The sequence below is a fragment of the Hylobates moloch genome, unplaced genomic scaffold (assembly GCF_009828535.3).
Source record: "Hylobates moloch isolate HMO894 unplaced genomic scaffold, HMol_V3 SCAFFOLD_18, whole genome shotgun sequence".
Taxonomy (NCBI): domain Eukaryota; kingdom Metazoa; phylum Chordata; class Mammalia; order Primates; family Hylobatidae; genus Hylobates; species Hylobates moloch.
The window spans coordinates 49868375-49884331 of record NW_026652293.1 but is presented as its reverse complement, the minus strand read 5'-3'; the positions used below and the strand labels follow the sequence as shown (position 1 = coordinate 49884331).

The 15957-nt window shown below is 34.7% G+C and overlaps 1 protein-coding gene across 1 annotated transcript in view; it reads left to right on the top strand.

Moving 5' to 3' along the window:
• USH2A (usherin) overlaps nt 1-15957 on the top strand; it is a 798563-nt gene that overhangs the window by 226508 nt on the left and 556098 nt on the right. The window contains exons 17-20 of the mRNA XM_032136481.2: nt 686-1180; nt 2223-2492; nt 4081-4250; nt 10435-10579. Coding sequence (XP_031992372.1) covers nt 686-1180; nt 2223-2492; nt 4081-4250; nt 10435-10579 — 1080 coding nt within the window. The remainder of the gene's footprint in view (nt 1-685; nt 1181-2222; nt 2493-4080; nt 4251-10434; nt 10580-15957) is intronic.

Here is a 15957-nt window from a genome sequence, read left to right as displayed (position 1 = left end):
TCCTTAGAGAACAAGAATTTCCAGCCACGTGCCTAATCACCTCCACTCTCTATCTTATTTTTTAAAAACCTCTTTGTAGCTGCTTCTCTCTGCCCTCACAATCCTTCATGCATAGAAGCCCTGCTTATCTAAAACTTCTGTTGTGTAAATTCCTCATTGCTGATAACAAATGTCTCCAAAATTTAGCAGCTTAAAACAATAAACATTTATAATTTCTGTAGGTCAGAAAATAAGAAAATTTTCCAGTCAAAATGTTGGCCAGGTGACAGATTTACCCCTTGGTGGTAGTTTACTGACCCTTAGTCTGGTGTGTTTAGTGTTTAACAAGCAAACCAATTACATAGAGGAAACATAGTTACTTTTCTGTTTTGGAGAACCGCAAGGACTTTCTCTTAGACCTTCTAACGAAAGGACACTATGAAAAGCAAAAGAAGAACTAAAACAAACATCTAAACATTCTTTATTACGAATGACACTTTCTTATGTTATACTCAATAATAAAAGCAATCAACTGGTATTTACATTATTTCAATTTTAAAAATATGAAATGTATCCTTAATCAAAACAGTAGATTGATATAGTTTATGTAATTAAGTAATATGATAGGAAAGCAGTTAACAGTGATTCTTCACCAACTTGTGAAATTTAACTTTGTTTTTTTTTTTTTTTTTTCTTTTCATTTCAGGTATTCAATACTTCTTAGACACAGACCTGTTACCATATACCAAATATTCCTACTACATCGAGACCACCAATGTGCATGGTTCAACAAGGAGTGTAGCTGTCACTTACAGGACAAAACCAGGGGTTCCAGAGGGAAACTTGACTTTAAGTTATATCATTCCTATTGGCTCAGACTCTGTCACACTTACCTGGACAACACTCTCAAATAAATCTGGTCCCATAGAGAAATATATTTTGTCCTGTGCCCCTTTGGCTGGTGGTCAGCCATGTGTTTCCTACGAAGGTCATGAAGCCTCAGCTACCATCTGGAATCTGGTTCCATTTGCCAAGTACGATTTTTCTGTACAGGCCTGTACTAGCGGAGGCTGTTTACACAGCTTGCCCATTGCAGTGACCACAGCCCAGGCACCTCCCCAAAGACTGAGTCCACCTAAGGTGCAGAAAATCAGTTCTACAGAACTTCATGTAGAATGGTCTCCACCAGAGGAACTAAATGGTAAGAATCCAAGGTCGAGATTCCCCTTTTTGGTCAAGACATGAATGAGAATCTGTTGTAATTGCGCAATTAGGAATTTGGCAATTGTATTCCTTTTTATAACTGCACAATATAATAATTGAGAAACAGTTTCTAAAGATATAAGATAGTATTTGTCCTGGTTAGTGGAACAAGTGTATTTCTTCTAATCTAATAACAAATTCCATTCAATTAAATTGCCCCTTAAAAGGCTAATATTATCTTTGCTCTTAATGACATCTGCCATAACACAAATGATGTTTATAATTTGAAACTCACTTATGAAATGCATTATATTTGACTGTGTCACAAGTTAGGGCACCCACAAGCAGTACATTTTCTCTTCTAAGCAAGAAAAAGATATAAAATAATACAAAAAATATGTGTATAAGCTAACTGACTCCATTAAGTTAATTTTTGCATTCATAACAATTGAACCCTTGGTTATATAGGCCAGACACACATTCACAGATTTTTAATCATTTATATCATGTACATATTTAGTGAAATCTTTCTTTAGATTTGTAAAGTTATTTGGTAAAACTGGGTGGAAATTGACTATAACATTTATGCAAACAGGGCTTATGTTAAACAAGTTAAATTAAAACCTCCAAATTTGAAAAGGATACAGGCCGGAGCTATAATGATCAAATTCCCCAAAAGAACTGGCCATTCTTAATAGAAATTGTGACCATCAATTCTGAAAAAGATTGAATTTACCTATGATAAAGTGTAGTTATTTTTTGTCTATATGTTGTCCATTTTGGTTTGTTTTCCTCATGCGTATGCCTTTAATAGTATTTTATACATTCATCTATATATCAGTTTGTTGTCTTCCATGTACCTGTCATCTAGATTACTAAACTACTAAATCACTATATTTTGAATGCTAAAGAAATTGACAGTAATCTAATTAGAAGGACAATGAAAATCCAGCACTCTTTAACTGACCTGTCCCTACCCTACCCCTAAAGTAACCCGTTTGTCTGATGAGTTACCTAGGTTCACTATTTAATTTCTCTAGGAATAATTATAAGATATGAACTATACATGAGAAGACTGAGATCTACTAAAGAAACCACATCTGAGGAAAGTCGAGTTTTTCAGAGCAGTGGTTGGCTCAGTCCTCATTCATTTGTAGAATCGGCCAATGAAAATGCATTAAAACCTCCTCAAACAATGACAACCATCACTGGCTTGGAGCCATACACCAAGTATGAGTTTAGAGTCTTAGCTGTGAATATGGCTGGAAGTGTGTCTTCTGCCTGGGTCTCAGAAAGAACTGGAGAATCAGGTAAAGATCAATGCTTTAAGTTCTATTTTTAAAACCTCTGAATGCAAATGCTTCTTCAAATTAAAGTCAAAGTACTGTGAAAGTACATTTTGAGAAGCAAGAATTAGAAACTTCCACAGACCAAGGAAAATTTTCATATATATGGATTTGTTACATAAACAACTCAAGGTCATAAAGTCCTTGCAGCAAGTTTTAGGGGGCAAAAGTAAATGCTTTAGTTATTAATTCATGGGGCGAAAATGGCTTAACTATAGTTATAGTCTTCTGGGAATGTTTGTCAAAAATAGCATTTGGTTTCCACTCCTGAAGTGGATTGGACACATGTCTCATCTTGCTCCATATACAGCATAATTTATGTTCAATGAAAGAGATAACTGTCACCAATTCCACAAATTTGTCTTTGTTTTTATCTTTCCAAAATAAATAGTTTGGATACTAGATTGTACATAATGACAGAATCCTGAACATCAAAATCTATAATTCACAAGTGTGCTTGTAAGCAGTTGGCATGATGATAAGGAAGGAGGACAACATATCTAAATTTTCTGGAGTATCTTCATTAAGGCAAAAATTTTTAATCCTCCACTTATTTTTTATATTAAAACACTTCAAATTTCATGAGCCTTTAAGAAAAAAAAATACACTTTTGTTATGTGTTTAATCTGTAGATATCAAAGAAACCCAAGCCCTGATCTAAACTTGACCTGTTAGGAATATGGAGGATGAGGGTAGTTTTAGGTTGATGTCCAAAGGAATCATTTCATGAATAAAATACGCATTGTGCTTGAGCATCTCTTAATGACTACCAGCCATCTTGGGCAAATAATAGAGCCATGATAGCACAAGTGATGAGGCATGGCATTCTGGAAGGGGAAAATCAAGGTCAGAAATGAAAAGTAATGTGTGAAACTGCAATACTGGGCCCTTGTAATCTTACGGGTCACTAGCTAATGAAAGTGCAATGAGTTCCTTTGATAATACACCTTTGGCTAGCACATTTAAAATCCCTGTAAAGAGCTCAAGAGTGGCAGGGGGGAAATGCATGTGTATGTAACCTGAACATTTCAATAAAAATTTAACAAAAACTTTGAGACATTCATTGGGGTTATTTAGAATGCTTTAGGTTTACTTCTTTCTGATGAATAATATTCAGCCACCTGCATTGGATTGGCTCAATGACGTATTTCCCTACATGGGAAATCCAGTACATCACCATGCATTTTTCTGAACTTTTTGAACTGAGATATTCTATATTTGTGACTTCTTTTAGATACTCGTAAGACTTATAATTTCCTATCTAATTATCCACTTTCCTATCTTTATGAACACAAGTAAATTCCTATGAGATTTTTATTTTGTAAGTAGAAAGTAGCTCTTCATATGAAGATAGAGAATATACTTTCCGGTAACATTTTAAAAAGTGAATACCTTTTACATATACCAGCATATTCTCGGACTTTTTCAAAGCAGAATATTTTAAAAGGTACAAGGTATTTCAGAAACTAAAATGAATATGTGAATTCAATTTAAAAATATATAGGGACGACATTCATTGTTTTGATGTTGTTGTTATTGTTCTCATTGATAGCACCTGTATTCATGATCCCTCCTTCAGTCTTTCCCCTCTCTTCGTACTCGCTCAATATCTCCTGGGAGAAGCCAGCAGATAATGTTACAAGAGGAAAAGTTGTGGGGTATGACATCAATATGATTTCTGAACAATCACCTCAACAGTCTATTCCCGTGGCGTTTTCACAGGTATTGTTATTTTTAACTAATGTCCTTTCAGAATTGGCTTAGGGCTTCATTTGGACATTTTTTGAGTTTGCAGAGTTCTGTGACAGAATTCTCCCTCTATATTGATTAAATGGGGCATTTTTTCTTAATATAATATTATGTGTACAAGCCTCCCTCTTTGTATGTCACTTGTATTTTTCCAGTATAATCATATATTGAAACTAAGTTGGTATAATTTATTTTGTAAGACTTGTTTTTTCCATTTATCATATATTCCTTAAATATTTTACGTGAAGTTGACTTTCATTAACTGTGTACTATCATGTTATTTGGACACACAATAATTATTTAACCAGTCCAAAATCAGTTGATATTGTATTGTATTAATTCTTTTGGAAATATAAATAACATTCATAAAACTTCTTATATGTACATTTCATATACATTTTTACTTCAAAAAATCTGAAGAATTGAATTTATCACAGCTTATAACAAAATGAATTATGAATACGTTCAAAGTTTTGAATATACAGTAATATATTGCCCTCTAGTAATTCATCCCCCAGCTAGCAGTAGTGAGAAGAATTATCATAGCTAAAAGTTACTGAGGCTTTACTATGTATGTGAACTAATTCATCTGATACATATAGCACTCCTAGAAGATAGGAGGCTCTTGTTCTTTCCAGTTTACAGTTGTGGCTGATATACGTCTCTGCCCATTTTACCAGCATCCAGGTGGCCAATAGCAGAAACTGATGGAAGGATGTCAACCGAACAAGTTCTTCTCTGTATTTGGCTGTTCAGTGCCTCTTCTCAGAGAGAGGCTCTTCTCTGGGCATTAGCATAAGATAAAAAGATCTTTACACTTTGTGCCTACTCCCATAGATCTAGCCACATTTTTCTTTCCATGAATTCCTAGTTTCTGATCCTTCCATCTTTTTTTTTCATGCCCTTGGCTAATATTTCCAAGCCACTGCCATATTGTCCAGGTATATTTTACCTTGATACACGTCTCTTTCCACACAACATGGGTGACCAGGTGAACCGCCTGAATTTCTGTCCATTAAGAGGATTTCTTCTCTCTGCCGTTTCACAGGGCCATCTCTGACAAGGGTTATAGAGCAACAGCTACCATTTTTAACTTGCAGCCACATAACAAGACATCCTATCTGTAAACTAAATTCTGTTTTTTTTCCCCATTCGTTCAGCTCTTAAGGGACCTCCCATGGGTCATAGGTATGAGCTGAGGTTGAGCCACCAGTATAAGAATGGTGGATGTCATGGGGGCCTGAACCATCTGCTTGCACAATGTATTACGGCCTTTGGCTCTGCTTATACCCAATCTCAGACATCCACTTCCATTTTGTGATGAATTTCTGTTGGGCCCTTCTAACCTCAAGACTTGGCTGAGACAATTCCAAGATTATAAAAAAGTAGCTCTAGCTGCATGGCCATGACCAGATGTTCTGCTTTTACTGAAGCCTGAAAGCATGCTAGGGCCATTCAGCAAATGGTATATAGTTTCCGTTACATGTTATGCCGTTGTTCCAAGCTCTTGGGGTCTATCTGCCTTGTGATTCTGTTTCTATATGTGCCTTGCAACATTTTTTCCCACAATGCTTACCTCTAGTGCTGTAAAAATTACTACACGTTATGTCCCAAGTGGCTGATCTGCCTGTACCACAGGCTGGACCTGATGCAGAGCCCTTTCCTACTCTGGGATGCACTCAAAACTGGCAGCATTCCATATTACTCAGTAAATTTCTCAGAACAGTATTCTCAAATGTGGAATATGCTCCCTTCAGATTGTGAAGAGGTCAACTAGACATTTTGTTTCCTTCTTAGCGGTGGTAGATGCAAGGTGCAATAATTTGTCCTTTATTTTGAAGGGGATATCCTAGCATGTCTCAGGCCACTTGAACTCCTAAAAACTTCACTGATATAGCAGATTCCTTAATCTTCATAATATTGCTCTCCCACTTTCTAGAACACGTATGTCTCACCTCTGCATACCTACCATTTCTTGCTTATCTGATTCATTTAATACGATGCTAGTGATATAGAGAAAGAATACTGTCAAGGTGGCTTTTATAGTTTGTCTTAAATTGGTGATTAATCACCCTCAGATTTCCTTTGTCTTTCTTCAGTGCATTGATAGCAACCAGCAAGATCCATGCATTAGACTTATAATTACTAGTTTCCCCAGAGTAATCCTTGTAATTACTAATTCCACCAAACCAGTGAATTACCTTCTACTGATAACTCATCGCAGTTCACCACTAATGGAAGTTTAAGCATTGCACCACGAGGGCATGCTGTGGACTATCAGTACTCTACCTGCTGTCTGTGATGACGTCATTGTAAACCAGCAAGTGGATGATGGAGCTCCAAAATATCATTTTAGAGTCTCCTTCCTAGGGCCAGTCCTGTTACGACTATCTTAGGGCAAATGCCCCCGGAACCAGACTCTTGGTAGAAGACTGAGTACAGGAGGTTTATTGGGGGAGCACTTTCAGAAACAACAAATGTGAAGTGATAAAGTATGTAGGATTCAACAGCAAAGAAGCTGAACTGTGATGCAATAGTGGAAGCAGCCTCAGCGGATTCTGTGGGTAGTTCTGGAGCTGAAATGACCCTCTTAGCTTATCTCAAATTAAGCTAGGAGGTCAGATCTTTGTACCCTAGAGTATTTGTGTCCTCAGGCTGGTGTAACAAATTAACATAAACTGAGTGTCTTAAAACAACAATGGAAATTTAGGTGTTAGTACAGCCGAGTCCCTCACAGGCTCTAGGAGACAATTCTTCTCTTCTACCTACCCGTGGCTCCTGGCGTTCCTTGGCTTGTGGCAACATAACTCTAATATCTGCTGCCTCTGTCTTCACAAGTCCTCCTCTGTGTCTCTGTCTCCTCTGGGTCTGTGTGTCCCTCTCATTTCTCCCATAAAAATACCAGTTATTGGATTTTAAACTAACCTGAAATCCAGGATGACAACTAATTAATTACATCTGCAAAGACCTTATTTCCAAATAAGGTCTTATTCTGAATTTTTGGGAGACACTATACAATCCACCACTAATAGGTTTGCCATTTTTTTCTAAGCCTTTTTAGGAGACAGAACGCATGTACAGCACACACTTTTATTTTCTATACTAGATTAAAAAGAAGAGCCAATAAATAATTTATGATTACTTATTTTTCATTAATCTGTCTACGTGTTGACTCATTTGCAACTATCTCATGATGAAAACACAACTGGCATAATATATATCTTTTAACTTAAACAGGTCAGTCTACCAATCTGGTATACCATGGGATTTAAGATGAATTTAGTTATAACTTCCATGTGGTCTTTGCCATGTTGTATCTCTTTTATACTTGATGTTTTATTTTGTTGTTTTTACTATTCTTTGGCTTTATGAACTATTCTTTCTTTGTAAAACACAGTTTTGATTTATCTATTACTTATATCATAGTAGTTATTCTAAGAAAAACATAAGGGGAGAAATATTATTTATAAAATACAGCCTTAGAAGTCAACCTGTTTGTTCATATTCCACATCTCCCAATTATTAGCCATATGACACATCTCTGTGCTTCTGGTTTTATTCATCTGTGAAATGGGAAAACCATTTCTGCTCACCTACCTGCTTAAAGAGCCTGATAAATATTGACACATTATTATTAGTGATTATTATTAATAGTATGGAACTACATTATACTTTATAAACTAGCTATCATTTAATGGGGCAGGAAAATAAATATTTTTATTATTGTTGTTATTTAAAAGGCTGTTCCTTATGGCTGAACTGGAATAAGGACATAGATATATCACCTTATTCTCTTATTCTCTTTTTTATTTTTATTTCTTTGAGACAGAGTCTCGCTCTGTCACCCAGGCTTGAGTGCAGTGGCTCAATCTCGGTTCACTGCAATCTTCTCCTCCTGGGTTCAAGCAATTCTCGTGCTTCAGCCTTCCAAGTAGCTGGGACTACAGGTGCATGCCACTACACCTGACTAATTTTTTTTTTTTTTTTTTGTATTTTTAGTAGAGACAGGGTTTTGCCATCTTTGCCAGGTTGGTCTCGAACCCCTAGCCTCAAGTGATCCACTTGCCTCGGCCTCCCAAAGTACTGGGATTATAGGCATGAGCCACTGCACTGGGCCCACCTTATTCTCTTTTGAGCTCTCTCTCCAGTGCAAATATTCTCTATTCAAGGAAATGAAATCAAAAGTAGCAGAACAAAGTCCAATTTTTTTACCTTCTCAATGATTAAATTTGTATCTGAACTGACTTGAGTATGTCTTGTTATAATCTTTGTAAATAAATAGCCAAAATTCCAGGGAAAATCTGCTATAAGAATAGTAAGAAACCTTTGCCTAAGAATGAGGCAGGGGGGATACATAAAAGTGGTGATGATGTAGGATTCATTGTGGGGGATCAAGCTGCTGTAGAGTTTTTCCTACCCCTTTGAAGACTTATTTCATGAAAAACTTTCAATTAGATACATTTTATAAGACTTATAAATTGACTGTATGTACATGATAAAGACAAAGTCTATCCAAGTGATAATTTTATGCTGCAATTTCTGGGGCAAATAATGTATTTAAAATAATGTAATTTATAATAATCATCTGTAGAGAAGGAAAAGCCTATCAAAATAAATATTAGTGTAGATTTCTTATTTCTTATTTTATTTTATTGTGCGTTCTTGCTACAAAGAATATTTTGTTTAAAAAATAATTGTACTTCCTATATTAAATAAGAAATAGCTTCATGTATTTTATCCTAAAAACAATTCCATTTTCTAAAAATTTACATTGAATTCTACCAGGATTATTCTAAAAGGGATGAATATGATAGCAATATTCATAAGCTTAACTCAGTTCAAGGTTTATTTTACTTAGAAAATTTTAAATCACATTTCACAGAAAAGTTTATATCTTCATTATATCAATAATGATTTTAGAATTAGAAAAATAAAGAATTACTTGGTATTTGATGTTTTTCTGATTTCAAAATGTAATTGCAAGGAAACGGTTTAAAAGTTTTAAATTTAAATTATTCCTAGAGTTTTAGAATCTTTAAAGCCACCTTTATTTCTGAATGTTATTAAAACACTGTATTCTACATTCCAATCTCACTGCTTTTTAGAACTACTCATGTAATGTATGAAATTTTAAAGTCAACACTTAGGCAAATATTCCAAATGAATTTTATTTTACCCATAAAGAGAAAGTCTCTAGAAAACTACTCCAAATGTTACTGAACTTTACATTTATCTGTATTTATATTTATGGAAGATTATTTTATGTGACTATGTATCAGTAGCCCTAAGAAAATTCGTTTTGTACTCATAGTTACTGTCATACTCTCTGTTTTAATGACTTTTATTTTCTGAATATAATTTCTAGTGGCCTTTGTACCTACAACCTAAACAAATTTACATGGTTGCCTTTGATCACTTCAAATTATAATGACAGAACCAACTCTCAATGTTAATTGTTTAATAATTTATTCATGGACTATGAGTTTCCTGTCAGTCTTCTTTGCTCAAATCTGCTATTTTCATTTGAAATTATATGATAAAGATAATATTTCAAATAACGTAACCGTTTGATCTAATCTTTATATGTTTGTTTATATAAGAAAGAAGATTGAGAATTGACTTAACATGGATGCTCAGTAATATGCTTAATGTTTAATTTTTTCCCTTTTTCTTCTGTGACTTTTTTTCATAAAGAAAATGATAGTATTGATTTAACATAGCAACAGCACTTCTTTCTGTCCTAGCACCATCAAATAGCTTGGGTATTACTGCTCTGGGTTACTTTTGGCCAAGCCCCATGGCTTTGTTTGGACTTTATCATGATAGCAATGACAATGTCACCATCTTTATCTCTACCATTGGTGACAATAACCATACCACCATGCTGCTTTATGAGGCAATAACTTGGTTTTCTCATTTATCCACTCAGGAACTGGATTATTACCTCATAAAACAGTGTGATTGTACAATTATCAATTAAATCCTGGCTTGTCGAGACTCTTCAAAAAAAAGAAAAATCCTTTTCCTAATGGTGGTTGGCAATAATTCCCTCTGTCTGAATTCATGGAACTTTGACTGCCAAGGTTATATTTTCACACGGATTACCTATTATCTTTCTTTATTTCTTTTTTTTTTTTTTTTTTTTTTTGCCTTGAAGCTGTTGCACACTGCTAAATCCCAAGATCTATCTTACACTGTAGAAGGACTGAAACCTTATAGGATATATGAGTTTACCGTTACTGTCTGCAATTCAGTTGGTTGTGTGACCAGTGCTTCGGGAGCAGGACAAACTTTAGCAGCAGGTAAGCAAGTTTTAATGGATATGAACAATTTGTTGCCTATCAAGAAAAAAACTTATAATGTTCAACACCTTCTCTACTTGTGACTTTATATTTGTCTTTTCTGCTTTCTTCTCCTCTCTCACTAACCCTGATTGCTTCTTACCTTGACAGTTTTAAACAACAACAACCAAAACTTAACTTTAAGGGGTACCTAGGAGTTATGAGTTATAGCTGTGTCATAATAAGAAATATAATTAGTGGTAGAGTGACTCCACTCTACAACTAGAAATATATAGAATATACAACTAGAAACATATACAAATATATAGAACTAGAAATGTATAGAAATATAATTAGTTGTAGCGTGACTCCAGGGCTTAGCTACCAACCTGTGTCCTAGCAGTGTCCTGACAACTGTGAGAAACAATCAGGAAGCTTCTTATGAGGACTTTAGGATACCTCTTCCCTCAGTCCAGACATTTTTTGTATGCTTGGGTCTACTCACTCCTCATCCACGGGAACATCTAGAAATTACTGTGTGGCCTGGTGTTACATTTGGCTTTCATGAAATAGGTAAACATTTATCTATTATTAAGAAGCTCATAAGTTAATAAAATGTAAATAAAAGAATTGTTATTAAGTATAATCTTAGTAGAAATGGTTTGTATAATTTGTGCTTGCTTCATTCAGGACTAACTGGATTCATACAAACCTGATTACATGTATTAGTAAGACTTATAAAACCCAATTATTTAACATTAATATATTTTCAAATCAGTGTTTTTCTGATTCTAGATAAAAGCTTAGTTTCCTGGTTATCTTTAAAGAAATGTCCATGTGTAAGGAGATTAAGACATTCTAGATGAATTACAGATATTACAAAAACACATGTTTACCTGTAAAAACATTTCCTAGACCTCCTCCCCAAATCTCTTCATCCTATTATTAACAGGTCCAATTATGTAGGGTTTTTTTTTCTGGTTCTGGAAAAAATTGCTTAGCTCAAGTGATCTCATCCAAGTAATTTATTTTTTTTTCAAAATTTTCATTAATGCAAACAACTCTGAAATTCTAAGAAATTATGGTTTATTAAATTTATAACGGAACTCTTTGTATTTTTATATATTTTATATATGTGCATTTCAGATGTATGAATACATTGATGGAGTACCTAGCTTGTACAAAACACTCTTCTCCTATAAAACTGTCTGTTTTTGTATACTGTGTTATTATTAAACGTTTACTGAATGCTGAATATGGACAGCAGAGGAGGACTGTATCTCCTTTAAATGATACAATTTCAGACTAGAAGACAAAAATTAAAATAAGAATCAGTCTTGCAAGTTGGAGAAAGTAAAAATGGAGACAACACAGGGTGAAGACTGGGTGTGTTATAGTAGGGGACATAGGGATCCCAAGCACGTGGCCGTGCAAAACTGGAATCACATCCTCTCAGGGTTGTAAAACATGTAAAAATAATCTAGTGTTACTATATAGCCAGTATCAATATATTCTTTGTAATATTCCCCCCAAGTGTTCATCTAACCCATGTTTGATACCTTCAGTGTTACGGAAATACTATGTCTCAGACAAAGCTATTCCATCTTTAGATACCTCTTTTAAAATGTGATTTCTTAGATTGATCAAAAATATCTCCTAGTAACTTCTACTCAACATTCTTACTCTACTTCCTTGGGGGCTGTTGTTAATTTAATTTATCATCCTTCCAGTAAAATTTTCAATAACAATATATCCACCCAAGGCTTTTCTCCTTTAGGCTGCATATCATGGTGGCTCCCATCTGAACCTCATTGCAATAGTGTCCAGAGCTGTTATTAGTATAATTCTTGTAGATGAGATCTAGTCTGCCTTTTCATAGATATAAGCAAACTAAAGAACCTGAAGAGAGACATGCCTGTCCCCGGAAACTAGCTAGATCCTGGAGATGGGGATAGAAGAGCAGGAAACATGTCTACAGAATAGAATCTCCCTGCCCTATGCATTAGTGATAACATCTGTGCTGATAGTATCCTCGTTGGTTGCAGTGGCAAGATCCTGTTGCATAAAAGACGATGTACCTGGGTGCTCTGTGCAGCTCTCATTTTAGTTACTGGTGAGGCGATTAAAACCACTCCTGTCCACTGGCAGGACTGTGAAGTAAAACTAACTCGTCAGAGCCCTCCGAATCCTCTCTCTAGTTTTTTTATCCTTGAAAAATAGAACTGGAAACATATTCGCTAAAAGTCTTGTGATGTGAAAGTTAGTTGACTTACAAAAATAAGAGTTTATTCATATATGTAAGGGGAAAAAAATGGTTAGCCACAATGCCAGGGTTTCAATCTGGGCTCTGCCATTGACTAGCTGTATGACCTTATATAAATTATCTAACCTCTGTGCCTTAGTTTTCCAATTTATAAATAAGCATAACTTATTTTGTAGGGTTCTGATGTGGATTAGAAATAGTTAATACATGTAAAATATTTAAAGCAGTACCCATCACAGTTCATTCTCAATAAAAATGTATTGTCATGATTTTTATCATAATATTATATAACACTTTTATTAGTCACGGTATAAATGTTATGGAATTTCTGATGTTATCAAAATCAAGGAGAGTTTATTTTACAACTTTGATTTTCTAACATGATTATAAAATATAAAATGGAGAATTCTAAAACTAAGGATTGTATTGTGAAAAGAAAGCTTAGAAAGGTTTAAAATCTGAAAGCACTATTTATTATTTCTGTAAGAAGTATGTCATTCAGAATTATTATGCACATTTCAAAACTTTGCTCAAAAACAGCAAATTTCACATTTGTCGGTTGCAATATAGAGTTAATAATGTGCCATAAATGTATTACTACTACATTTTATTGTGAATGCTCAATTCAGAGCCATCTCTTGAGGGCTTACTATTTAAAGCACTGTGGAGGATTCTAAGATAATTATACCCAGCATTTGGGTTAAGGAGTTGAGATCCAACAGGTAGGATTAACACCATGGCGACATGTGCTAAGGGCTGTGAGAAAGGTGAAAAAAATGCTATGGGAAGGTAGAAAATGAGATAAATGATTTTGATTTGGGAGACTGAATAGATACCTCATTAAAGGCTATTTCAGATAAACTATAAAAGTATGGTAAAGACTTTCGCAGATATTTGCTGAGCATATACCATGTGCTAGTTTCTGTTTTAGGGGCTGGCACTGTTCCAGGTACTGATGTAATGAAAGCAGAGATTTATGAAGACTTCCCTGGCAGTAGAGTACACAATAGATTAGAAGAGAGGGTATAATAAGAGTCTGGTAGACATTTTTAAAGAGGCAATAAGAGAGTAAATCAGATGAGTAGAAGTGAAGATTGAAAGAAGGGAATGGAGTGACTTCAAGGAAGACAGACCTGGAATTTAAGCAGTGGGAAGGATGGACAATGATAGCAAATATTGTAGCCCATGGTGGTGCCATTAAATAAAAGGGGAAAGATGAACAAAGAACATATGGGAGAAATAAACTCGTGAGTTTATTTGATGATTTGATAGAAACACATCCATGACAATTATAAACATCCAGGAGCAGAAATCGCAAATCTGGGGCTTAAAATTGATGCAGATTTTGTATTCATCTGCATATAGATGGGAGCTCATGCTATAGGTTATAATCAATTAGTGAAAGCAGAGAAAATGCAAAATAGAAGTCCAAAGAAAACACCTTAGTCAATATTCTATCTGGGAAGAAAGAAGAAAGTAAGAGTGAAGTGAACAGAGGTATGGTCAGAATTAGGAAAAGAACTGAGAGGAAGCAGTATCAACAAAGGCAAGGGAAGAGAGAATTCTGGAAGGAGAATGTTGTCTGCAGTGTCATGTGGTATAGGGAAAGCAAGAGAAATGTGACCTAAAACGGATGCGAGGTCACTGGTGACTCTCTGGGGATTACCCTAATTAGCATGGTTGAAGCAGAAGCTGGAACATGAAGGATTGAGCAGTGGCAGGAGGAGATATAATGGTAAATTTCAAATGTGTGTGTGTTTTTTTTTTCTTTGCTAAAATTTTTCTTCTACCCAATTTTCATTCTTTAAAAAATTATATTCCTTTTGTTTCCATGTAAAATCCTTTCTTTTCTAAAGAAAAATTTATTTTAGTGTTTTTTCTGGAAAAAATGTTTATTTTCTAATTCCTTAATATATTTTGTTAGAACTATCTGATTCTTCACCTGCCCGGCAGAGAAAGAAAGTCTCTTATATGACAAAAGTATGGAAAAATAATTTTACTTACAGTTGGGTTTATTATAAAATACATCATTTTTAGGGTTGTTCGGATCAGTGAAAATAAACTTATTTGCTTTTATTCGAATACCAGGAAAAAATTATAAATCCATCATCCTTTTTGCCTCCTTCCTTATTCAGTAGATGAATGTGTATTTCTAAATGTTTTTCCAAAATAAAACATCTGAATATAACATATAGACATTAAATCATAGAAATACACTGCAGACCTATAATAAAGCCAGTTCTTTTGAATGGTCAACAATTTTGCTATAGGAGAGTAATAAAAGTTGACTTGCAACTTTATGGTTCATCCTGATCTGTTTTTTCTACTATTAACATTGCAATTTGGAGAGTACATATTATTCCAATGAATTCCAATGGATTTGTGGGAAATTTAACTCATGTCTAATAGCTCATATGAGCTCATTATCAGAGATCAAAGGAGACCAGTGACCATTCAAAAATTTTGAAAAAGAGCACCACCAATTAGAAGTAGTAATTAGCCTTTTAGAAGCATTTGATTCATGAAAAGATATGTTGCCTCCTTAAATCTCAGTCTCAAAAATCAAAAAGATACTTGTGAAGATTTATCTGGCTATTTCATTAAAAAGCTTGAGAATTATAATTGGCTCTCTCTTGTTTTAAACATTTTTTTCAATTAAATATATGATTAGAATGGGTACATTTCATCCAGAGTATTGCATTGCTGCTTCTTCAGTTTTGATGCCTGTGACAAAGTCTGAGAACTGATTTGAGAGAGGTGTTCTCTCAAGAGCAGCTGCATCTCTCTCCATTGCAAAATCTTCAAGCAGGGTTATTAATGGCTTTGGAGTTGCTTCTGGGTGTATGAAGGTAATGAGTTGATGAACTGGGCCCTCTTAAAATCCTTGTAATACTTTTCTTTAAGATTCTCCTTTTAATCTGAGAAATTTGTGCATTTCCACCCATTGCAAATTGAGTTTAGTTTAAACCCTTCTTATGAGATATTACTTTTGGAGATCCATTCCTGAAGGGTCAATGTGATATTTCCCTTGCCTATCATAAATTGACCTCCATACTACAAGCTTAGAAGTGCCCGTCTCGCATAAAGCAAGTAATTAGTGTGCATTAAATTTTCTTTCTGAATGCAAAGTAAAATG